This window comes from Arvicanthis niloticus, chromosome 3 (genome assembly GCF_011762505.2).
Source record: "Arvicanthis niloticus isolate mArvNil1 chromosome 3, mArvNil1.pat.X, whole genome shotgun sequence".
Lineage (NCBI taxonomy): Eukaryota > Metazoa > Chordata > Mammalia > Rodentia > Muridae > Arvicanthis > Arvicanthis niloticus.
This window is the reverse complement of record NC_047660.1, coordinates 83,072,695-83,099,195: the sequence shown is the minus strand read 5'-3', so window position 1 is coordinate 83,099,195 and position 26,501 is coordinate 83,072,695. Positions and strand designations below refer to the sequence as shown.

At 45.5% G+C, this 26,501-nt stretch overlaps 1 protein-coding gene across 1 annotated transcript in view; it reads right to left on the bottom strand.

The window, feature by feature from the left end:
• Nucleotides 1–240: 240 nt before the first annotated feature.
• The window catches only part of Rft1 (RFT1 glycolipid translocator homolog), a 46,931-nt gene continuing 20,670 nt past the window's right edge, over nucleotides 241–26,501 (bottom strand). Inside the window, exons 7-13 of the mRNA XM_034498287.2 lie at nucleotides 26,213–26,291; nucleotides 23,097–23,147; nucleotides 22,092–22,222; nucleotides 20,579–20,723; nucleotides 17,338–17,443; nucleotides 11,342–11,591; nucleotides 241–10,864 (exon numbers count right to left, since the gene is read on the bottom strand). Of these exons, the coding sequence (XP_034354178.1) occupies nucleotides 10,697–10,864; nucleotides 11,342–11,591; nucleotides 17,338–17,443; nucleotides 20,579–20,723; nucleotides 22,092–22,222; nucleotides 23,097–23,147; nucleotides 26,213–26,291 (930 nt within the window). The 3' untranslated portion in view covers nucleotides 241–10,696. The remainder of the gene's footprint in view (nucleotides 10,865–11,341; nucleotides 11,592–17,337; nucleotides 17,444–20,578; nucleotides 20,724–22,091; nucleotides 22,223–23,096; nucleotides 23,148–26,212; nucleotides 26,292–26,501) is intronic.

Here is a 26,501-nt window from a genome sequence, read left to right as displayed (position 1 = left end):
AAAGGCCACCACCTGAGGTTTAAGGATTTCATTCTGAATAGCAAAATGAGCAGACAGATAGAAAGTCAGGGGCCTCATGACATCACTGGTTTTGCTGCCTTCAGGTGTTGAGGACCGAACTGCCCCACGCTTTGGGGCTAAGTGCTCTGGTCAGAGGGGATCAGATAACAGGGTCTAGCAAGAGAGAGAGAGTGGGGATGAAGGGGCAAGAGACACGAAGAACGGAGACAAGACAGGGTGTGTGGTCAAGTCTCTAGTCTCGTTTATTGAAAGGAAATCCTGGGTATTTATGAGCACAAGCAGGGGAACGCAGCTGAAGACACTTTACCATGTGTGACTTGCAGCTGGGGGCACTAAACAAAACAAGTTATGTGGGAAAAACAAGATGTTTATCTGAGTGTGCTCAGCTGTTGTGGGCTGTTGAAAAACAAGTCTCTTGTCAGGGTATATCGTCCGAGATGTTTGCAAAGATGATAGCCACTTTCTGCTAGGAATCGGCTCCCAACATTCAGGGGGATCTTCTGCAGACACAGGCATGACCTCAGGAAGATAAATGAAACTTCTTTCTTGTAATATTTAATAAACAAGTTACATATCCTTTTGCATTTCTTAATTCATTTCATTATAGTGTGTCTGTTGATGGGGTGGGTGGGGTGAAGACAGCTCACGTGAAGTGTGCGTGTAGAGGTCAGAGGAAGTTATGCAGTTCAGTTCTCCTTCCACCTTTATGTGCATTCTGGTAGTCAGGGTTTTCCCACAAGTATGTTCTGGCCGAGCCATCTTGCCAGCCTTAAATGAGTTATACGTTTTAGACACACAAACCACCAAAACTCATTCTTTAAAATACAATGGCTTGTTTTATACTGCTGGTATTCTCTCTTTATAGAGGAAAAAACAAATTGCTAACCCTTCTGAGTTCTGAGCCTGTGGAGACAGGCAAAAGGAGTATTTTGATTTAATTTCATTGTATTGGTTTTTTACTCTTCAGACTGAGTCTTGCTATGAAGCCCAGACTTGCCCTTAAAGTTCTTTTGTAGCCTGGGATGGCCTTGAACTTGAGGTCTTCCTACCTTAGGAATACTGAGATTATAGGCATTGCCACCACTGATCTACCACGGCTTGGGTTTGGGTTGTGGTGTTGTTATGCTATCTAGGCAGGCCTCATACTTGGCCCAAGCAATCACCATGCCTCTCCAACAGTGGGAACACAGATGTGTGCACTAGCTGGAACACAGATGTGTGCACTGGCTGGAACACAGATGTGTGCATTGGCTGGAGCACAGATGTGTGCACTGCCTGGCTTGTGTTACTTTTTTTTTTTTTCATTTATTCATTTGTTTGTGGTTTGTTTGGAGACATGGTCATTCAATGTAACCCTGGCTGTTCCTCACTGTAGACCAGGCTGCCTTTAACTTCACAGAGATCCACCTTGCCTCTGTCTCCTGAGTACTAGGATTAAAACCTTGTTTGTGTTACATTCCATTTGTTTGTTTTGAGACAGGGTCTCACTATATAGCCTTGCCTAGCCTGGAACTTCCTATATAGAACAGGTTGGCCTCTAATCCATAGAGATCCACCTGCCTCTGCCTTTTGAATGCTGGGACTGAAGTCATGTATCACCATACCCAGCCCTTGGCAGTGTGGCTCTGGTCACATTTTGATGACAGTGACTGTAGTGCAGATAGTGCAGATGCTAGGGGGCAGGACTCTCCCATGTGTTTCCTCTGAAAACTGTGAGCAGATGAGCAAGGACAATCACAGACAGGTTGCACCAGGGTCCAGCAGAGGTTATAATGTTAGCCACAAGTCCATGTGGACCCTGGGCCTCAAAAAACAAACAAAACAAAACAAAAAACTTCTGAGATGGTTAGAGAAGTGTTGGGGGTGGGGGTGGGGGGTTGATGTACCTGACAGGAAGTACCTAGAGAACCTGACTGAGGCTTGACACAAAGATGCTTTGCCTATGCTTTGCCTATGGGCTCTCCACAAACACAGCGGGGATGGAGGTGGGAGGGGGGAAATCAAGGTAGAGGTCTTAGTTATCTAGGAAGAGACGCTGGGCCTCTGAGACTTGGACCTCAAGAGCAAGTGTGAACCAACCAGAACAGTAAACCTTTCCTTGCCTTTATCAGGCTGCTGGCTAGTCTGGGGCTGAGGGTCAGTGAAGCATCCAGGAAGCTCCTAGACCCTCTGTGTCTTTCTCAACGGCCCTGAGCCGCTCCACCTTCAGCTTCAGAACCCATAAACAGAGAAGAGCCTCAGCCCTGGTCAAGTGAGGAAGACTCCTTAGAAAGGAAAGTGGGCCTGCCCTGCCCTGGGGTCTCTAGGGTGGGCTGTAGATGTTCAGTGCAGCCTAAGTCCTCTAGAGAGCAGAAGACTCATTGTCCCTGGCTCTCACGCACAGGAAGCCAGGGGGAGTCCCTGAACAACACTAATGGCCCAAGGGATCTCTGTTCCTGTAGGGAACGGCCTGTCCCGGGAAGCTCGATGTCTCCAAGCTCTGACAAGGCCGTCAGAGCCCCAGCTCGGCACCTGTCTCACGCACACACTTCCCTATTCCAATTAGCACTAATTGGACAAGTGGGATAGCTCACAGACCACGCAGCAAAAGCAACACAGTCTGCTGGGTCTCATGGAGCCAGTGCCTTTTAGGGGCCACATGAGATAGGCTTTGGGGGATGAACCCTCAGGTATCTGTCTCTCTGAAGAAGATGAAATAATGGGGCCACATCTGCCAAGGACCACTGAGATCCTTCTAGAAGGCAGAAGTCATTGCAGGACAGTGGGTGTGGAGGAGCCAGATAAATGCCCTCTTCTCAGCCTAACATTTACAGCTTCCTGAACTTGGCCTACCAGATTCCTCTCCCCAAATCTGGACTCTCATTTTTTTTTTTTTTTTTTTTTTTTGTTCACATTCCTTATTACCCAAGTCAACCATTCATGTTTTAGGTACCCTTGCAGTGTCTTCCTGAGCACCCCCTGGGAACCACAGAGGAGGACATGCCACACTTGGCTGGCTGGGAGGCCTCAGAGGCTTGCTGAGCACCTGGTAGGCCCTTGTTCTAAGGGCCTAAGAGCACAGCTTGGTCAGAAGAGACATAAGGAGTGAGGCTGGGGACAGAGAAGGCTTCTGATGCTTTAACTACTTCTCCCACTTGAACAGCCCTCTCCTCAGCTCCCTACTGCTATCTAGGCCTGGGCCCAGGCATAGACCAAGGAAATTCCCAGCTGGCCCTTTCATGCTTGGTGGAGAGAGAGGGGCCAGGCAAGCAGGCTATGTGCTTGGAAATGGAGGCCTCAGCTTCTGGAGCTCTGGGTGAGGCTGTAGGTTTTCTGATCGTTCAGACTAGACTCTAGGGATGAGCCACACTGTGCTCATATACCAGGCAACAGGTAGAAGCTGAACACTAGAATCAAAAGGCTCCAAATATGAGCTCTCTGGGGCAGGGCTAGCCCTCAGGAGAAGGGTACAGCCTGAGACATCTAGTCGTTAAGGACAGCAAGTATTCTCTGAACAAAGGGTTGCCTCTGGAACGTGGCATGCCTGGGTAATCTGGGCCCTCTGTCTCAGAGTGAGGAACAGAGCCAGCCTGACTTATTTGTTCTACATCAACAGCTCAGACACCCTGAGCTGAGGTAGAGGGAAAAATGCTTTCTATTCTTCACAACAATCTCTAACAAGGAGATAGAGGCTTGGCTCTGCACACCCCACCCCCCTTAGAGACCAACCTGGTCCTGGGCAATTTGGTGTTGCCATGGCAACCACACACTTCTTCCTTACTTAGCCGACTGAATTCGAGTTACAGATTAAATCCTGTTGAGTTGTCTCCAGACATATGAAAAGATCTGTGTCTTCCATCTCATCCATGCCTCTGCTACCTGCCCCCTGTCTCTTGCTGTCTGAGGCAAGGATGATACATCTGTACACTCTCCCGATGTTCCTGGGGTAGACATAAATGCAAAGCTCACTTGAGATATAGCCGTGGAAACATATTCATGGCAGTACTGTACACAGTGGCTAAGCTAAGCTAAGCAGGCCTTGTAACTGAATGATGGTCCTTATATCTCTCAGTTTAGGATGTGCCCTTAAGGACTGGGTTCACCAAGTCTGGGACTTGCCTATGTGTGAACTAGCACTTCTGCATGACTAGGATTTTGGACCTAGGGCTTCTAGCCTGAACCTTTATATGTTCCCAATGATTAACTTCAGCCTCCTTTGACTGGGTATAGAGAAGAATCACCCAGGTTGGCAATGAGCACATAGCTTAGCCCTGCTAAATAAAACCACAGTAACAAAGAGAAGCCCTGTCTGCAACAAGCATGGTACAGGTGGCCCTAAAGATGCCTCAGCCTGGCAGTCAGGTGGGATGTTTTAGCATGTTTAACACAAAACAGCTATGTGGTAGTTTTAGAAAAACATGGACCTCCCTGTTAAGCCAAACTTAAGGTCTAGCCTGCTCTCAGTCTGAGATAAGAGAGAGGAAATGGGTTTAGAGGGATTCCCAGGAAGAGTTCCTTAGGATGGACACAAAACCTGCCTCTGTCCTCTGCACTGAGGGTCAGAAGCCCCTTCTCTGTGTTGTAGGCATTACATGTGAGGGGTCCTATTCATGGGGCTGCAGCATCCTTTAGTCAGAGGCAGTCCATGACCATAACTGTATCTCTTAGTTAGATCTGCACTTTTGCTCCATCTTTCTACTCTTCTGAGTCTTAGTTTCCTAGTAATCCCAGCATATGGAAAACAAAGATGGGGAGTCCCCAGGGCAAACTGGCTAGCTAGAGTAGCTGAATTGAATCTGCAAGCTCCAGGTACAGTGAGAAGCATCAATAAAGTACAGGACAACTAAGGGAAGATGCCCCAGGTCAACTGGCCTCCACATATACATACACACACCTACACAAACACATCCATATACATGTGAACACACACGTGCATATATACATACCATAGACACATATAATAATGCTATACACAATATCAAGAGATAAGATCACTTATCATCAAAATACACAGCACATCAACATATTCAGACTCCATGGTGAGCACCATGTCGATCTTGAATGGGGCTGTATCCAGGCTCTGGTCTTGAGTGCACAGGCCCACTAGCTCTCAACTCCCCATCCCACCACTGAGGGACTGCTCAACTCTGACTCCCCTGGGCTTCTACAATGGAGTTTTGTTTTTTGTTTTTGTTTTGTTGTTGTTGTTCTGGGACAGTATCTCACTCTGTAGCCCAGGCTATAAACAAACTTCCTGCTCATCTTCCCAAGTGTTAGGATTATAAGTATATGCCACACACCTGGTTTCACAATGTGAACATACACACACATGTACAGAGGAGGGAGAGGGAGAGGGAGAGGGAGAGGGAGAGGGAGAGGGAGAGGGAGAGGGAGAGGAGAGGGAGAGGGAGAGGGAGAGGGAGAGGGAGAGGGAGAGGGAGAGGGAGAGGGAGGAGAGGGAGAGGGGAGAGAGATGGGTGCTTGAAAACACAGACATGAACATAAGCTAATAACTTCCCCACTGATGATGTAGATAGAAGAAATAAGATAACAAGACACCCTCTGGTGGCCTTCCACCCAGTGCCAGGCCTTCTATTACTTGGTCTGTTGCAAGGAGCACCAAAAGGAAGCAGAGGCAAGAATAACGCATGGACTTGGGCACTGTGCCCGTGAGCCCTGTCGGCAGCCAGAGCACATGATTTCACTCGGTTACAAAAGAAACAAATGTAAGCGGCTCTGTCCTTCAGCTGCGCCCTCGGTCTGACATCTGCACACCTGCAGAACATGTTCTTATCATTAGACATGCCTCTTAGGGACATCAGAGGCCACATGGGGAAGAGAGCAGTCTTCAGCTCTAATTTGAGAACATAAAGATGTACCATGCTAATCTGTCTTTTTCTGGAATTATGTCAACACGCTAGGGAAACAAGGAAGACCGTGTGAGCAACATCTTTATTCTAGTCCAAATCTCCACCGTAGAAGCCCAGGGGAGTCAGAGTTGAGCAGTCCCTCAGTGGTGGGATGGGGAGTTGAGAGCTGGTATAGAGGAAAACACTGCGGTTTGTCTTCTGGCTACAATGGCTTATTCTCTGGGGTCTTTGTGATTCCTCCTGTGGAACCCAAGGCAGACTCTGTCTGGAGGAGCAGGACAGACAGTGTTCTGAGGCTAGAGAGGCTAGACCTTTACCCATGAAGACAGAAGTTCTAGGATTGCCAAGCTTCCCTTTGTGAGCTGATATCTAACTCTCCCAAGAACTAAAAGCCCTTCTGAGCGAGGCCTCTGGCAACCGTGTTCACTCTATCACTGTTCATGATACCCTCTTCCTCCTCTGCTTTCTCCTGAGACAGGGTCTCTGTAGCCTAGGCCGGCCTCCTATCACAGCCTCCTGAGTGCTGGAATTGGAGGCGCAGGCCATCACGTCTACTATGTCATGACATTCACAGAAGATTCATAAACGTGAGGAGTGTGTGAGCCAGGGTAAAGTCTGGTCTCCCCCAGACTTCCCTTTCTCTCACCCAGCAGGCCTGGAGAAAGCCAAGCACTACTAGTTCCATAAGCTGGAAAGTGTCAGGATCTCCCAGATAGGAACTAGAAACACGTCTTCAGCTGTCACCTCCCAACGTGACTAGAGCAGTCATGTCTTACTTAGTCAATGTTCACTGATGGGCATTGATGGAGTACCTAACCCCCTTCCAAAGCCCAGGCCTGTGACAAAGTGGCTCAGATCAGATTCAGAGTATGAGGCTGGTGGGAAAGAAGGCAAGGCTGTGGAATTTTCACCTTCTGTCCCCACTGAGCACAGGAAGACAGGTGGCTTCTGCCTAAGGCATTTGCCAAGCCAGAGAGACATTGTTGTAAGACCTTCCAATCATGATGGCCAAGCCCTTCACCCAGACTACTCTAATGGCCATTTCTATCAAGATGCAGGCAGCAAGGTCCACCCTACAGGAAAAAGGCTATGATTGGGCCACAGAATCCCACCAATTCCTGAGCTCAAAATCCCACCAATCTCTGAGCTTGCTCCAAGATCAGGCCACAAAATCTTACCAACCCTAAGCCACACTGGAAAGCCCCTCCCCCTTAAAATGCACCTATATAAACCTGTTCAGGCTTCTGCTCAGGTTCCAGCTGTTTCTTGGTTGAGCAGAGGCAGCCACCCTCTTGTGATGTTCCCAAGAAATCTCTTGTGTGAGGTCTGTTGTGCAGAGTGACTTCCTGGTATTCCTTGGCTCCTACTTGCCAGGATACATTTCCCTTCAGAACTGTAGCACTTGCATTGGGGAAACCTTTCACCTCAGAGCTGTTCCACAATTGTGACAGTAGCAACAACTTCATAACTTGAGGGCAATTTTTACTGCAGAAAAGGACAGAATGTAACAAATGATGATCTAAAAGATTCCTTTGCAAGGAAGCTCTTCTGTTACAGGACTCATGGAGCACTAGGAGCTGGAAGGCAACCTTAGATGAACCATGTTACTCTACAGAGCCTCTACCTTCTAACAGGTGGGCTGGGCCTCGCCTGATGCCAGGGTGTCCCATTCACAGACTCACTTGTGATGTATAACCTATAGCAGTTGCCTTACAAGGGGCTAGCTCCATTTTTCCTTCAGAGGTTTGTGCTTGACCGCACAGATGGAAGATGTGATGGCAGGCTGGAGGCACAAAGTGGTCTCAAAATAATTGTCTCAGCAATGGAGAAATATGCAGCCACTTCCTGGGAAGCAGTGCCTGGCTCTGGGCCCTCCTCTTTCCTTTAGTTGCCCACCAGCCTGCTCCCTGCTGTCACTGTCTGGGTCCCACCAGAGATGAGAACTATCCCATTGTGTAGCTAGGAGGAGCTGTGAGTCCAGCCGCTGCCAATCTCAGAATGAGGTGGTCTCTTCAACTCATTAGGCCATAGCTATACTAACCTGGGCTTTAGAGAGCCCAGAGAGCACAGTGAAAACTGTGCAGGGCCTGCTCCAAAATGTCAACAGCTGAGAAGGCAGGGCATAGGAAGGAGTCCTGAGCTGTTGTCCAGCTGGCCATCTTTTAATAAAATGGGCCCTGTTATAGTAGCATTTGGTGGACAGCATGAGAAAAGGTGAGCAGAGAAAGGAGTCTACAGTCAGCATCACAGCCTCCTCTACCTGGAAGTAAGAATCTTGTGGTCCTGTTCCCATACACTCAGAGTCACAGGCTGCCGGTGCCAGGAGCAGAAAACAGATACTGTGAGTGTGGGCATGGCTGGTCCTGGCCTGCTATGAAGGAGGACACTTTGGACTCAGCTTGGCAGCATCATAGTCAAGTGAGCTTGTTGAAAAGCTCATCTTTGAGCTCTGCTGCCAAACAGATTCTGAAGGTACAGCATAGATCCAGGAACCTCCTGGTCTAGGAGACTCTGAGGAAGGCAGCCAGCCTAAGATCATGTTCTAGGTTTGGGATTAAGTGGGCACACGGTAACAGAGTTCTAGGGGAGAGATGGGTAGTCAGTGGAGAAAGGGGCTCAGGAGCTCTGATGGCCCACTCCTGTATGCTCAGGAGAGCAAAAGACACCAAGAGGGGAGCTGCTTCTTGTGTGCTCTCCATACTCCAAGGAACTACTCATTTCTAAGCTAGCTTGACCCAGCCTTACAAGAACACAATTGAAACTATACTGTTAGAGGACTTCTAGTTGCCCAGGATACCTTACATTTAAATACTGCCCCTGAAGACATGTGGAGAAGCCTCCGAGTAGATAAAAACATACCCAGGTAACCTGAACACTGGCTCTATGCCCTATCCCAGTTACTCAGGAGGCTGGGAGGTCACAAGTTTAAGGCCAAGCAAAGCAATTTAACAAGATCTTGTCTCAAAATAAAACTCTTGTAGAGGGCTGGAGGTGTAGCTCAGTGTCAGAGCACTGGCACAGTCCCCAGTACCATAGAAGAACAAAGCACATGCCAACGTCACTGGCCCAGTCCTACTGTGCTGCTGACTCTTGACTCTGGGCCTCTCAGTATGGTTTTAAATGATGCTCTTGGGGCTGACAATAGGGCTCATAAAGGAGAAAGCTTGCCACACAAGCCTGACAACTTGAAAGGAGAAAGCCAAGTCCTACGAGGTGTCCTCTGACTTCCATCACATGGGTGCTCACACTAACACAGACACAACTCATACAACTTACACAGGTCATACACACATACTTCTTTCTAAAGGTAAATGCTTTTAAAGTAAACGTTTTTCATTTTGAGATAGAGTCTCCCTATGTAGACCAGGCTCTACCTGAACTCTCCACCTGCCTCTGCTTCCTAAGTGTGCGTGTTGGGATTAAGAATGTGTGCCAACATATCTGGCCCACTAGTTACCTTTGTTGGCTCTCTAGAGGCAAATATGGAAGATTTGGAAACATTGTGCCACAGGATTAAAAACTATTGACAATCAAGATAAAGTTTGTACATACAGCACCAAAGGGCAACCATATCAAAAAGGGAATTAAAGAGGAAAAAGAAACCTATTATCTATTTTGCAACCCAGGAAAGGCCTGATGATCTCCCCTGCAGGAGCAGTACGCAGGGATAGAAAACCTGGCTTTTGAGGTAGCCTGGAAGTCTACATCTCTGGGCATTCCAATCATGCTCTAGGCTAGAAAACAGTTGTACTGACCAGTACTGGAAATAATAAGTCAGTTCAGAGGGTTTGACTCTGATTTTTGCCATATGCAATGTGCCCTGTTTTAGTCTAAGGATAAAAAGGGATACCTATGTAATGGTGATCATCATTTGTGCAACTTTCATGGGAAAACTAAAGCAAGCTGAGAAGCAGCTCCCCTTAGGGGACAAAGCAGCTCATACCTTCCAGAGTTCCCCTCTTTCAAGGGTGGCTAGATCTACCCTTGAAAGTGGCAGTTTTCATACACTCTACAGTCACGAAATCCTGAGTAACTCATTCTGGGCCATGAGCTGCTCTGGGAGATACAGCATGACCATGATAGCAGATCCTCCCCTGGCACTTGTGGGAAATGAAATCTGCATCTCCTGACTTATCCATGTCTAGGCTGGGGATATGGAGACAGCTCAGTAGTAGAGAGCCTGGTTAGCATGAAGCCCCAGGTTCAATCCCCAGGACTACAAAGTTATTTCAGAATTGTTTCTCGCTGAGTAGCATTTTTCTTCTCTAAAAACTAAAACCACAGGACTGACACGGGAAAGCCACACTTTTCTGTTTTTATATTTGGTTTTTTGAGATAGCTCCAGCTGTCCTGGAACTTAGATATCTACTTGCCCCTGTCTCTTGAGTGCTGTGATTAAAGGTATGTGCCACCACTACCTAGCTGAAAGTCACAATTCTTCGGCCACACTTGGTTCTTGTTTGGTGTGTGTGTAACTTCGTGGGCTTCTTACTTCTTTTACAGAAGAAACTAACCATCCTTGTGGCAGGTCAATGGCTACATTTTCTTGGCCAAACAATGGTTAAACATTAACATCTAAGAGCCTTAGTTAAAGACATAACTTCAAAGGTCAATCATACTCCAAGGGAATTAATTCATTAACAAAAAGGGCTTTTGGTCTTCACTTAAAAGGACATTCCATTGCCTTGGACTGGATGATCTCTCCTCTGCAGTCTCACCTCCAGGGTGATTGTGATTCCACAGCAGGGCTTTCCACACAGCAACGCATGTCCAAGAATTGCTCCAAGCTGGGTCCAGGAACCAAAAGTGTCAAAGCATCATCAAAGTCATGTCATTTTGTCACTGAGTCTGGATCTACCCAACTGAGTCCTAAGAAAGTGGATCAGTTTGGTCTCTGTGAGGAATGCTGTCCCAAGAGTCACTCCTAAGCAGATGGTCCCCACAGCAATGTGTGCCAGCCTAGCCGGCCAGCCCCGCTCACAGCAGAGGAATGCCTGGGGAAAGAAACTAGTGTCAGTGCCAGACAAACCAAAGAAAGAAGTTATTATCAGCTTCTTCTTATTTTTAAGGTTTATTTATGTGTATAAACACATGTGCATAAGTGTGCTCTGTGTGTGTGCCTTGTGCCTTTAAAAACCAGAAAAGACATTGGATCCCCTAGAACTGAGTTACAGGTGGTTGTGAGTCACCATATAGGTGCAGAGAACTGAACCTGGGTCCTCAGGATAGGCAGTAAGTCCTCTTATTCACTGAGCCATCCCCCCAGCCCTATCATCCAGCTTCTAAGTCAGATATAAGGCACGCTGGTGAGGTGAGGAGTTAATTTAAGTGCTACTCTGCAGGTCTGGAGAAGCTGGGAGGAGACAAACACATGACCAGTGTGTTTAGTCTGGCTGGAAGAGGGAGGTCTGAGGGAAGAACCGTGCACAGCCTACAGAAGCAAGTGGTGCAAAGGCTGCTGGGAGTCTTACCTCTGAGACACTAGTAATCCCAGCACTGAAGAGAAACATCCCAAGAAGAACTGGTGACAGGCGCAGGCCAGCCAGGGGTCTGTGGGGGCTCTCTTGGAAGTAGTGATGGATGAAGGAAAGGCTCTGTGCGATCCGGATGCCCATGTTAAAGCAGTTGGCCATGATGAAGCCCACACTGCCACACCACCTGGTCAGCAGGTAGGATAAGACTAAAAACGAGGATGACAGTGCCAGCATGGTGAAATTGTACCTGGGAGACAAGCAACACGGGGAGGTGAGTGTCTTATCCCAAGACAAGAATATTCCACAAAAAGCAGCCATATCAACTCACAGAAAGATCCCTGGGTTCACATTACTCCAGAGGAGTTCCCATAATCCAGTGGTTTTAGTTCTCAGGTGTGTTGTGCTAGACTCAACCCAATGCCTTATATAGGCTAAGCAAGTTCCTTCGCCTCTGTATGTTTTTTTCTTTTTTATGGGCTGTCACTTTGTAATCCAGGATGACTCTGAATATCCTGAGAACTAGAATTATAGACCTGAACTGCAATACCTGGCTCAGCTCTTGGCTGGTTGTTGTTTTGTGACAAAAAAAAAAAAAAAAAAAAAAAAAAAAAAACAAAAAACAAAAAAACAAAAATGTAGCCTAGGCTCACCTCTTAGTATATAGCTCAGGCTGGCCTTTAGGAATCTCTCAATCTCTGACTACCTCTGTCTGTCTCTCTCTCTCTCTCTTTCCATTTGAGGTGCTCAGAATTAAACCCAGCTAAGCAACCTAAGCTTGCACAAGCTAAGCAAGCATTCTTTGCTAAGCAACAGTCAGGCCTTGAACTCACATTCTTCCTGCCTCAGCTTCCCAAGAGCTACGAGTACAGATGTACTGGGCTTCCATGCCCAGACACAACTCAGCGTTTTGTAACACTGAATACTACGTAGTTAATATGAAAATGTGACTTTCTCCTGATTCCCTAAGCAGAACACATACAATTCAAAATACTTATACTTCTAAGGAAAATAATTTATTAGGTGATACTTTGAAAACAAAACACAAAACTCCTGTTCAGCTGAAGTCTCCAGTGAATGTGACCTGGGTAATAACGCACACTCTGTAAAGCACTGTGGGGAGCGCTAAGGATATTGGCAAGCAATTAGTACACATGGCTCCTATCCTGCGAAGCTTCAAGTTGTTCAGTACAGAAATGAACCAGCACAGTGAGGCTGAGAACCCACCCAAGGACTAAGGCAACACTCCACCTTTGGTACTGGCTGATTGCTTTGATACCTCATCCTGCTTCTCCTGGGAAATGAGGCACCAGGCAGTAGGCTCAAAGCACCTCACTCAATGCAAGTGACAGATCTCCAGAATGAATTATGAGCAGTGAGCAAAGCCTGGCCACTCCCTGGTACGTTCCAGCCTCTTGCAGATTCCTTGGGCTCTCTACATCTCTAGCTCTTTGGATGTGGAGCCAAATGGTTATGCTACTTTTCTCACTTCTGATTTCAAACACTCACCTTCAGTATTCTGTAAAGGAAAGAACTACATCTTGGCATCATAAAAATGCTGCCACAGTCCTCAAAAAGGCCATGAGCCATGAACCAAATCCCTCAGCATCTGTATTCTGCCTAATCCACAGCAGATACTCTATAAACAGGCAGTTAGTGAGAGAGTTAAACCCTGTAGGTCCCTAAACTGTGTCCACTAAGCTAAGGAACTAAGTAGCCTCTGGGGCCACGACCCAGATTCCTAACATCAGAGGTGGTGAGAAAGCAACTGTTCAGTGAGTAATGTGTCTGACTACAGATCAGAGGAAAGCCACTATGTCCCCAAATGTCAGGTTACAGGCTTTGAGCTGACCAAGGTCATGGCCCTACAAAAACTTGCTTTATCAGAGTTCATAGTAAGGAATGCATATACATGTGTGTGCATGTGTACTCACTTTCACGTACACACACACACACACACACACACTGTACTCCAACAAAGGAGGTATAATTTCACCCAGGATTTTAGGTAGTGTATTTCCTTCTCAGTAGAAACTCTGTTGTCATGGGTAGTAGACAAGAGCTTGTATCTCCCTACTACTGCTCTGAGGCTCCGAACTCCAAATCTTCAGATATAATTGTAATTCTCACCCCTCATCAAGAAAACTTCTCTTTGCAACAAAGACCAATATAGAAAAACATAACCAATCAAGGCGCAGAGCTGTGAAGTTCAGCCCCAAATGATACATCTACAACACAACTCCTGCACCTAAGGCTCAGAGATCATTGCAGAAGAGGGTACAGAGAGACTGTAAGAGACTTGGAAACAGGAAGTGCACTGTGAGGTTCTTTCCCTACAGATGTAAGAAGATACACCAACAAATTCTTAACAACATGGCTGCCTACATATGACCCGAATAAAGACAATGCCAACGGGGTTGGGGTGGGGGTGGGGGATGCTAAAATGGACAGGAGAAAGCTCAAGAGGCCTCAAACCCACCCAAAGAACTAAATTATAAGCAACCAAGGAAATGCTGAGAATGGAAGAAATAGTCTTCCCTAGGGAAGAGCTCATCAATTGGGTATGTGATAACAAATGGTCAGCCCTGAAAATACATACACACAAGTCACACAGAGACTGAGCAGCTTTATGTAAGAACACACACACATGTACACGCACACACCCCAAGTAAAGACAGAGAGGCTATGAGCCTGAAAGAAAGCAAGAGGAGTGGTACACCAGGGTTTGGAGGGAGGAAGGGAATTGGGAAATGGTTTATTTATATCATAGCTTTAAAGTTTTGTTTTTTAATTTAAAGGAAAGAACACTACCACCTGTTGCCCAAGTTTCTTCATGATTTGTTGGGAGCCGACTTTAGCAGAAAGCAGCTAGATTATCTTTGCAGCCATCTGGAACCATATACCCTGATAAGAGATTTGGTTTTCAATAGCCTACAACAGCTGAAGCACACTCCGATATCCCACATATTTTGTTTTGCTGTTTACTGCCCCCAGCTGCGAGGCACACGTGGTAGCCACGCCTGCAAGGCGCACAGTGCACGTGCTGTCCACGTGCTATCCAGGCCATATATGCCTGTAAGGCGCACGTGGTATCCAAGCCTGCAAGGCGCACAGTGCACTGTGCTATCCACGCTATAGACGCCTGTAAGGCTTACATCATATCAACACCTGCAAGTCACGTGGTATCCACGCGCCTACAAGGCACGTGGCAAAAGCATATAAATACCTCAGAATTCCCTTCAATAAAAGAGACTTGAGACTTGATCACACCCTGCCTTGTCTCCATTCTTTGTGTCTCCTGCCCCAAGAGCCCCACTCTTTCTCTTGACCAGAGCACTTAACCCCAAAGTGTTAAGGCAGAGTACAGGCCGCAACAATGATTTTGTCATAAGACTTTCTATTTCTCTTAAAGATTTCAGATATGTTTAGCATTGCCTTACTTCCTCCATACTAATATTGAAATTACTGTTAATTAAAATTCCCTTCACAATGTAGATTCTGACCTGGCATGGTGGTTGCACACCTTTAGTCCCAACACTTGAGAGACAGAAGCTGGTGGATGTCTTTGAGTTCAGGGCCAGCAGGTCTACATAGCAAGTTCTAGGACAGCCAGAACCACATAGAGAGGGAGGGAGGGAGGGAGGGAAGGAGGGAGGGAGGGAGGGAGGTGTGGCGGAAGCCACGTGTACACGCTGTTGCATCTCTCACTTAGCGTGCTTTAGACTATATTTTACTTTAAATTACTCAATGTTAGAAGCGGCTTTCAAATTGAAATATATTATTGCAAAGTTAAACTTAGTCTTTTCTATGCATGGGGGAGAATAGACTCAAAAACAGTTCTGCAGCTACACTGCTGACTAGCTGAGGTGAAGGTCATGGGCTGACAGCTACTGTAAAATGACAGGTTATGACCTACCAAAGGCTAGCATATTCATTCAATATGCCATACTGTGTCTTTAAGACTTTTAAATTCTATTTCTGTTTATCTTGTTTGTTTGTATGCATGTCTGTGTGTATATAAGAGTACACATGTACTATGGTGCATATGTTGACATCAAAGGCCAACTTGTCACTTCTCTCCTTTAACTATGTAAGTCTTGAGGATAGAACACTAGGATCCAGGCCCGGCGGCAGGCAGCCTTACCCACTGAACCCTCATCTTACCTGCTCTGAGATGTAGTTCTTTTGAAGAATAAAATAGAAGAGAATAAAAAGAATCAACGTGTCCTGTGCATGAGACACTTCCTGCTTCACAGACCCTTGCTTCTGTCACATGCATTTACGTGTGTATTGAGTCATGTTGAACCTGAGACCAGCAGTTTCCACAGCTTCAGATTCAGAGTTACTTGGAGCTGTAATGAATAGTTTCCCTGGGCTCAAGTCTCCTAAAATTCCAATTCTATTGGCCTGGGAGATGAGCAGAAGACTACCTAAGTCAACTGCATCAGTCTGGGCTAGCATCTTGGCTAGACTCCAGTCACTGTGCAGCAGTCTAAGAGGAGGACAGACAGAGGTTGATCTGAGAAGGGAGAAGGACTCCCTGACTCCGGGCTACCCTTTCCTTACTTCACTCCTAAGACCAAGACTTTGAAGCCCTCAACAGTACTCAGTGTAACAGAGGTAGCCACAGAAAGCTTCAGGGAAGCAGAAACCAAGGAACAGTGGCTAGGAGGCCACTCACCTTGTGGTTCACAGCCACCCTTCCTGTTCTCTCTCCCTCATCATTTTATCCTTCCCCTCTTCTTTCAGTGATACCTTAAGATACTGCCCTAGTATTTTTGGCATTTAGGATATAAAAGGCAGGTGATGGACCAAAGATATTAAGCTAATTCACATCAGAATAATAAAGGAAAATTTTAAATACACATACCTGCCCAAAGACCTGCCGAGTGACTGTATAGGTATGAGGGAAGAGGATAGTAAAGTAGGGTGAACAAGAAACTCTGATTTTTTAATGACAGCTTATGTTAAAACTACTGGTGAAAGTCCTAGGGCAGGAGTCCCAATCTGAAGCTAAGAGAGAAGAAAAGCCTGTGTTGAAATATATCTGCCTTTGAGCCTTCTTAGGAAAGATGTCACAGAATTCCTGAGATCCTTAGAGAACTACAAATCCATTTCTTAGGGACAAGAATTTGCACATATATATGTATACACACACACGTACACACACATACACACACACACATACACACACATAGGATAACTACTGTAGATGGCCACTGTGTGATGACTATAATATGAGGGCCACTGTATTATGGTCACTGTGAGATTACCACTGTTAAAGTCATTATGTCACCGACAGTGTGTGATGGCCTCTGCATGATGGCTAGAGTGTCATGGCCACTGTGATGGCCATCATGTAATGGCAACTATAATGACTGTCCCCATGTAATGTGTTATGGTCACCATGTGATAGCAGACAGATGTATAGGTGACTTGCTTGCCTGCACCTATGTCTGCACACTACATGCATGCATTGCCCAAGGAGGCCAAAGGAGGATGCTATATCAGATTCCTGGAGTTATAGATGATTGTCAGCTGTCATGTGGATGCTGAGACTTGAACCTGGGTCTCTTGAAGAATAGCCAGTGCTCTTAACCACGGAGCAAACTCTCTAGGCCCTAAGAAAGCAATCAAGTATCCCATCTGAAGCTGAGGCCATTCTTAGGGATCTGAGGAGGGAAGCAGTGGAAAGGATGACTAGCTTCTCCTGAGGTTGACTGCACACACAGACAAACACAACTCTGCCAGGGTGATACCGCACCCCCATTAAAGGAAGCAGAACACTGGCCTCCTAGCCCTACGGTGGGGAAAGAACACTAGGTAAATCGTGCCAGAGCCATGGTGATCCTAGGGAGGTTCCACACTAGTGGTCTAGGGTGGCCTCTGAGAAAACTGCAGACAAATCCATGCTCAGAATGGAAAGAGAAAGATTCACAAGTTACTTCACTTTGGCCAAAGACCACGATTAAAGGTGTGCTTTCTAGGTTACCCACCTGTCAACCTCCTCTTTGCTCATGGCAGCAAACGTGAAACACTCCGTCACACCATTGATAGCAAGCAGGAGGACATAGAGGCAATAGCAACGCATCAACACAGGACCTACAGGAAACAATCCAGATTCCAGAGTCAGAGAACAGGGTCATGGGACCTGATGGTAGCAATGGCAGACTACATGCCTACTTGAAGACTCGCTGTATCTCACAGTACTGACTATAATACTCAGATAAAATCAAAAGAACAGTGAGGCATAAATGCACAGATCTCTTGCTGAACTACTGAAAGCTCAAGTGGCCATGACGCAAAGCTGCAGGCATCTTCAATCAGCACAGAGGTGACGCTTGCCAGTTTAGCACTGAAGACACCAGTGGCTCTATGTCTTAAGGGAATGTCAGTTGAACAGGTTGAAAACGCCCTTGGGGAACAGCCCAGGGCCCAGGACCAGCAGGAAACTCCTAGGACAGAACCTTCACAACTCGTAGTGAGAACCAGAGCTCCCAGCAGTACTTTTCCTAAATTAAAGTAATATAGTATTACGACCAGCAATGAATTTTTAAAAACTTTGTTGATCAAGGCCAGAGGGATGGCTCAGTGAGTAAGTAAGGGTGTTTGCTACCAAGACCCATGACCTAAATTTTATCCCCATGAATCACATAGTGGAAGAAGAGAACTCACCCCTGTAGGCTGTCCTGACTTCCACACATGTATATATACACATCTGTATAACACACACACACACACACACACACACACACACACACACACACACACAAATAGTCATTTTTAAAAACTACAGACCAAAGACTAGAAGCTTTACCACTAAACTGATTCTTCTCTTTTCATAGGGCTATTATTAAACAGAGATGGTAAAGTAGTTTCTTTTTTTTTCTTTTTCTCTCTCTATCTTTTTGTTGTTGTTGTTGTTACTGTTGTCATTGTCATTGCTTTGTTTTGAGGGGACATGATCTCATGGAGCCATAGTTGACCTCAAACTCTTTATGTACACAAAGATGATCCTTCTGCCTCTATCTCCTGAGTACTGGTATTTCAAGCACACAACACCATGTTTCCTGAATGAGCAATTTCTAGTAAAACAAATGATCATTCAAACTATGACCCAGAAATTCCATCCTAGGTATCTATCCAACAGAAATGAATGCACGTGTTCACAGAATGTTTAGTGATTCTATTTATAATCACCCAAACTGATCAACAATAGAAAAAAGGATAAGCAAACTGTAGGCCTCTCATTCAGAGTAATACTTCTAAGCAAGAGCATTTTTAAAGGGGGCTAGAGAGATGGTTCACGAGTTAAGAGCACTTGCTGTTCTTTCAGAGGACCTAGCTTGCTTCCCTGCATCCACATAGTAGCTTGTAACTGTCTAAAACTCCAATTCTGGTGATCTAGTGCCCCCTTGTACCCCCTAAAGACACCAGGCATGCATGCAGTGTACATACAAACACACAAGCAAAACATTCATACACATAAAATTTTAAAACACAATTATTCAAAGAAAAGCTTTCTGGGTATCATGGTACATGCCTTTAATCTTAGCACTCAGGGGGCAGAGGCAAGTGGATCTTTTTGAGTTCAGCCTGATCTATACAGTTGAGGTCCAGACATACACACAGAGACACAGACACAGACACACAGACACACACAACAACAACAACAAAACCAACAAAAACTGATGGAACTTGGCTAAGATTGGTGGGAACGCTTGCTTAGCACCTGCAGAGCCCTGAATTCAATTCTTGGCACCTAAATAAACCAATACATGCATATATAGACAAAGTGATAAGGCCAGGCTGTAAAGACATGGCACTCTTTTCTGCCTAGTGCAGGAATCCTTTCTAGGCAAAGTCAGGTACTGTGAAATACTTAAGTGATCAGGAGAACTTGTTGGGATGGGCTGGGAAGAACAGTAGTGTGAATGTTTCTTGGCACAAGAAATTCATCTGGACACAAGCATTAGTCAGAGCAAGGAGAGAATGATGTACGAGGGAAACCCAGCAGGCAATGCGTGCATAGGCACTGATACCACCCAGACAGCACATGAGTTTGTTAGAGAGGCATCCTGGTCAATGAAAAGGCAGTAAGCTGGGTGTGGTGGCACATGTCCTTAATCACAGCACTTAGGAGGCAGAGGCAACACACCAATGGCACTTAACTTATATTTCTGTGATTAATTACTCTACCAAACAAGTGGACAGCCCCTCTTAGGCAACATTGTGTGGCTATGTTAAAGCAGAGGCTATTTCTTGGAGATTGCTTTCTAAGGAGGCAGAGCTGGTATAAAAGTTGGATCCCAGTCTCTAAATGTAAACTTCCTAATGAAGCCTCCCAGCAGCTGCCTGATGGACATGTACTGCTTAAGGCACATACCCTAAGAAGCCACAAACTATACCACAGGCGTCATGGTGGGGTTTCCTCAAATTTAACAACCTTTGCTATGGTGTAGAAACATGGTCCTTTTTTCTCCAATACCCACAGTGGCAACTGAAACATGAAAGTATAAAATTGTCCTGACACGGCCCTTTATATGGAGATGGGGCAGCAGAGAATCCTCCAGTTCTTGTCGAGTGATCAGAGAAAGTAAAGACATCCCTGCTCATTCCAGGATAAAACCTGCAAATGGATGACCAGCCTAAAGCTCAGCACATCTTGAAATGGGTGAAAACCCCCAAGGACTAGCAAGAGCAGTGGAAGTCTCAGCAGCCCGGGAACCAAGGACTTCAATGTAGACACAGTCCATGTTCTTCTCCTACCAAACCAATAGTCAATAGATTAAAAACACAGTTTTACTTGCCGAGATCAATTTTATTCTAGGCAAAGGACTCTGGGTTATCTTTTCAAGGTTCTGACTCATCGCACCCTGAGATCTGCACAGGGTTGATTGTCCTCAGATGTGTTTAGAACCACGTAGAGACTCATAGACCATTGTCTGCTTTCTTCCCTCACTTAGAGGAAACACAGGTAAGCACTTGGCAAAATACATTTTAGGCCTGAGAGGAAAGGCAACAGCAAGGAGAATTCAGCACTTCGATCTCCCTGTTGAAGCCCCGACTGCACCCTGCCTGTGCACTGACAGTGAAGAGCAGCCCCAAAGCCTCAGCTAGTCAAAAAATCCTCCCCATGACACAGAGGTCACTGTGTGCACATGGCCTGAATTTCATGAGACACTCTGATTTCTCTTCAGGAATCAGAACCAACCCTTTACAAAGTATGGCACATACCGGATCCAGAACTAAGCATGGCTCCTCCATAGATGTCCAAAGCCAGCTGAGAATAGGCAAAGCCAAAACCAGCGATGGTCAGTCCAGTCAGCAAGGCCAGCTTGAGGAGGGACTCCAAAACCGCAGCAGCCACAGCAACATCATCCTGGGCCGGAGGAAAGGAGGAAGTGAGCTGGGGTCCGAGCTGAAGAGCCTCTCACAGGCCAGCTTCCTACATCATTTGACAGCAACTGGAGAGCAAGGGCTCGGCTGCCTTTCTGGAGGCTGTATTTGTTTTTATGGCAATTAGCAAATGAAAGGGAGAAGTAAGTCTCCTCCCCATAGGTGGCAAGGGGGAGGCTTAGTTGTCAACACTTGCAACACAGTGTTGCTGAAGAAGCACTTGCTTTATCCTCATATTTTCACCTATACTAGCCAGGTCTGTGCTTCTGACTGATGGCCTGGGATTCTGTCATTGTCAATGCACACTTAGGAAAATGTCCCTCAGTCCAGAGTGGGAACCAGATCTTACTTTCAGATACTGGGCATAAATTGTATTTTGTAAAATATCTTCTAAGACATGTAAGAGGCAGACCTAGATTGCTTTTAATTGCAGAATAAGTCAAGGGGCAGAAGGGAGGCTCCTCAGGTAAGAGTGCTTGCTCTGCAAGCATAGGGCCTGAGGACCTAAGTTCAGATCTTCAGCACCCATGTTAAAATTAAATTAAATTAAAATTTAAAACGCCAGGCATAGCTTCATGTGCCTATACCCCCAGCATTGGGGAGTGGAGATGGGCAGACCCCAAGAGCTTGCTGGCCAGCCAACTTAAGCAAAATGGTGACTTCTGGTTCAGTGAGAGGCCCAATCTCAAGGCACAAAGCAAAGAAAATACAAAAGACATCTGAGGTCTTGTTCTGGTCTCTATATGTGCATGCATGACACCTGAACCTACATATACTCATGTGCATGCATCTCATACATGGTAAATTAATAAAATAATAAAAGTTTAAAAGCTTTTGTAAATAAGTCAGAATTTTCAGTGGTTACAGGGGTGGGATCTGGTTCAACTGGGAGAGTGCCTGTGTATCATGCACAAGACTCTGAGTTTGCTCCCTCACACTGCACAAACCGCCCATGGTGATACATTTTGAAATCCTAGCACTCGGGAGGTTGAAGCAGGAGCTCAAAAGTTCAAAGCCATCTATGACTACATAAGACCCTGTCTCAAAAAACCTAACAACAAAAACCCAAGGACTAATTAATGAAACAAAGAATGAGGTCACCCAAGAGGACAAGGGACTGCCTGGAGCTCTGGGTCATACGTACCCACAGCAGGCCATGTCAGAAGAATAACAACACTGCTTAGGAAGTGGAGGCAGGAGGATCAGAACTTCAAGGATTAACCTTGGCTATGAGCTCAAAGCCAGGCAGGGATACAAGACTCTGACCCAAGCAACAAAGCAGCACAGGAGAACAGAGGAGATCAAAAGGAAGTGCCAGGTCACCTGAGAGCTGACATGAGAACTGACTTACCTGCTTCTGAAGTGAGGCGTCCTTCTCCCTCTCTAGCACTTTAGCAAAGAATATATAAAAACTCTCCTCTATTGGCTGGAAAATTAACCTGGCTACAAGGGAGCCAAGGTTATTCACTATATCATATATACCTACAAAACAAAAAGGGAGAAATTACAGGCATGGTGGTTCTTAATTTTCACAGCACTATGTGAAAATTATTTTTCTAATTTAATATTTAAATTTTTAAATCTTTTTTTTTTCTTTTGGATACAGGGTCTCATGTAGCCCAGACTAGCCTTGAACTCTTTATGTAGCCAGAAAAATTTGAACTTCTGATTCCCCCACCTGTACCTCTCAAATGCTGGGGTAATAGGTGTGCACCCACGCACCTACTTTCTGTGGTGCTGGGGGCTGAACTCAGCTTTCTGTATGCCAGGCAAACACTCTATTAACCAAGGTGCTGCCCCAGCCAAGTTTATAAATTTTGAGAAAAACTATACATTCACATGTGGTTGAAGAAATGGTAGATATATGTACCAAATGGTAGCATCTTGCAAAACCCATACAACATTACAACCACGACCCTGCCATTAATACAGTCAAGACAGAGGCGCTTTTATCATTAACCCTTTAAAATATGTCATCGACATGAAACTGACTGTTACCAGTTTGATCCGATGCTTCCTTCTAGACCTCCTCCTCTCTTTTTCTCCTTTTTTGTTACTTTTATTTGCATGACTCTGGTATCACTTGAAAAACAAATATAAAACAAACCCTGAGGGATTTATCAAAGCACACTAACTGGGAACAGATCTTTATGACCATGAAGATGAGCCAACCTATATGTAGCCACTTCTAGAGCCCCACCTCTCAAAATGGGTACCAGAGATTTGTAGGAAGCTGGGAGAGAAGAGAGGGTCCCAACAAGACTTCCACTCAAGTCATTCGACAGGTTTCATCAAAGACCTAGTATTTCTTAATGGTGTTCACCTGTAATTAATACACTACAGACTTACATCTTACCCTGATCGCCAAAGTTTAATACATTCAAAAATGTCATCACGTATCGCTCGCCTATAAAAGAAAAACAAAGTAATCAGCATTTCAAATGGAGCATTCATTTTTTTCTTTCCTTTTCTCTGTGATCTGTCAATGTTTTCAGTTGGTAAATATCCCCTAGCCCCACTTTGTTTGTTTTAGTTCACAAATGGACTTGAACTTGAGAACCTCCTGCCATACCTTCCTGGTTGCTGGGTTTACAGGTGTGTGTCACCATGTTTGGCTCCAGCTGACAAAGTCTCTCAGAGAAACATCAGATAACCAATTAAAGTTTGATTCAATGTCCTAACACTGATTTCACAATACCTTACAGCAACAGTTCAGAAAGTGCTGAGGTCTTTATTGACAAATCTTGAAGCCAAATTAAAAACAAACAAAAATTATTTCAAAACCACATACTATTGACAATAAAATAAGGGAAGACTGCTCAAATGTTAAAGGTGAAAAATGGATTCCAAGTCTTAAGGGAGGCCAGGTACTCTCTCTGTCTCTCTGTCTGTCACTGTCTCTGTCTCGCTCCCTCTATCTCTGAAACAGGGTTTCTCTGTGTTTCCTAGAACTCACTCTGTAGACGAGGCAGGCCTGAAGCTCAGAGATCCACCTGCCTCTGCCTCTTGAGTGCCGAGATTAAAGGTGTGCGCCACCATGCCTGGCTTGAATTTTCTTTTCCACAAATGAAACACCCTGGCCATTACGGAGACAGCACCAAACAGCAGCTACAGCCCAGCAAGTTCTCCCCTCCTAGGAACTCAAAAAGAAATCATTACAAGTCCAGGTTCCGTCTTCTCTCACGACTCCTCTCTCTGACCTGTCTCCCTGTAAAGACAATTGTGAAAGGGACTTCTCGGGTTCTATCTGTGCTATTCTGACCCTCTAACTTCAAACAGTTCCAGGTTTTGTAAATACAGCCAGCCTTCATATCTGAGGGTTTGTGATGCTAATGATTCAACTAACTGTAAATCAAAAACAATCCAAAAAATGTATTTGAACTGAACACAACTTTACTTGTATGGATGCTTTTATTAATAATAATTATCATTATTTTCTAAATAAATAGTATAACAATAGCTTTGCATAGCACTTGCATTGCACTAGGTACAATTAAAGTATAAAGAAGGGTATGTCTGCCGGGCGGTGGTGGCGCACGCCTTTAATCCCAGCACTTGGAAGGCAGAGGCAGGCGAATTTCTGAGTTCGAGGCCAGCCTGGTCTACAGAGTGAGTTCCAGGTCAGCCAAGGCTACACAGAGAAACCCTGTCTCGAAAAACAAAACAAAACAAAACAAAAGAAGGGTATGTCTAAGTTATATACAAAAAATACACCATTTTACACAAAGGACTCCCTTAGACTTTAAAATATCTGGGATTGGTCTAAGAACCAAAACCAGATACCAAGGGACAACTGTATAATCCCCTGTCAATCCCTGAGTTTGCATCTTCAAATAGTTCATTAATATTTGCAAACAGTCCAGGCTCCTTAATTCTGCACTGGAGGCCTTTTATATACTAACTCGCAGCTTTCTTTTTGGTCTCCTTTCTTCAGCTTCACCCTATCATCACACTGTCATCCTGGGTTCAGTCTGTACCTAACTGGAGCATCCTCACCATCTATAATGGGTTTTTTCAGGCCCCTCCCAGTTTTTCTGGTAGGACAACGGGCTCTCCTCCACATGCTGAGAGCTCCCTCAGGCAGGAGACCTCTCAGATGTCCACATCTGTTTCCTCCTTGGCTTCTTAACAGACTCTCAGAAACGAGAGGCCTCTAGGAGCCTGTGCTGAGTTAAATCTCCAAGCACAGCCCACAGCCATGTACCAGCTAAGTACCTCACAGCAGTGGCTTTGACAAGAGAAGCTTCTTAAGGCTATGGCCTGTTTGCGGCTTATCTGTCTTTGTTCTCAGCTCCTGACATTGTACAGGCAATGTGAGGCATAAACGGAGAGCATATATGTTCCCACTACCACAAACAAAAACCATTCTCAAGACGGCTGAAAAATGTATAAAAAGTTAGGATATGATAATGAGATTATGTTTTTCTCTAATTTTCAAATTTTCTGTCATATATAACATGTTTATAATAAATGTATTAAATTATTCAATATGGGCTTTTCCAGTTAGGTTTGCTGCAGTTTAGGTGTGAAGTGCTTCTCCAAGTCCCATGTGTTTAAGCTTTGAGCCAAGCCCCTGGTCCTACTGGAACCCTCAAGAGATAGGATCTAGAGAGGAAAGCTAGGTCACAGGAGCATACTGTTGAAGGAGGTATTAAAACTCTTCTCTCTCTCTCTCTCTCTCTCTCTCTCTCTCTCTCTCTCTCTCTCTCTCTCTCTTTCTGTTTCCCAATAGCCTCTTCTGCCATACACTAGCACCTTGACATACTGTGTTACCTTGGCAACAAAACTAAGTAACCATAGGTAAAACTGTGGGCCACACTTGATTACCTCAAGTATTCTGCCACAGTAACAGAAAGCTGACTTGGATTCAATTCCACAACCCTAAACAGAGGGAGAGAACATCTTCTGTAAGGCTGTGGAGAGAGATCTAAAGTAGACAATTTAAGGAAAACATAAAGCTAAATAAATATTGGTTCCCTATTTTATTTAAAAGAAAAGAAAGCAAGCACATCTCTAAGAGTCCTCTGTCCAGGGCCCTACACAAGTGCTCTAGTGTCAGCAGCAGTCCCATGTGTCAGCGGTGGTCCCCTGTGTCAGCAGCAGTCCCATGTGTCAGCGGTGGTCCCCTGTGTCAGCAGCGGTCCCCTGTGTCAGCAACGGTCCCCTGTGTCAGCAACGGTCCCCTGTGTCAGCAGCGGTCCCCTGTGTCAGGAGCAGTCCCCTGTGTCAGCGGTGGTCCCCTGTGTCAGCAGCGGTCCCCTGTGTCAGCGGTGGTCCCCTGTGTCAGCGGTGGTCCCCTGTGTCAGCGGTGGTCCCCTGTGTCAGCGGCGGTCCCCTGTGTCAGCGGCGGTCCCCTGTGTCAGCAGTCCCCTGTGTCAGCAGCGGTCCCCTGTGTCAGCAGCGGTCCCCTAGAATCCTTCTACATCTTCTATGATCTCCCAACTGCTCAACGTGAACTTTCACTTTACTCACCTTCTGTCAAAATCTGTTTTAGGAATGACTGTTTGAAAAAGCTCCAAGTCAATCTAGCCTCCTTCCAATTGACAAATGCCTAAAAGAAAAACAAAGCATAAAACAAAATCTCCAGCATTTCAAATCTAAGCCTGAGAGGCCCATAAGGCCCCAACTTGAATAGTTCCCACTGAATCTTCAATCAGTGCTAAGAACACAGAAGACATCCAAAAATACCAGGAAATTTATATAACAGCTAAAATTTGAAGCTTAAATGTTTCCTAAGGCCATGTGTTGAAAGCCTGGGCCT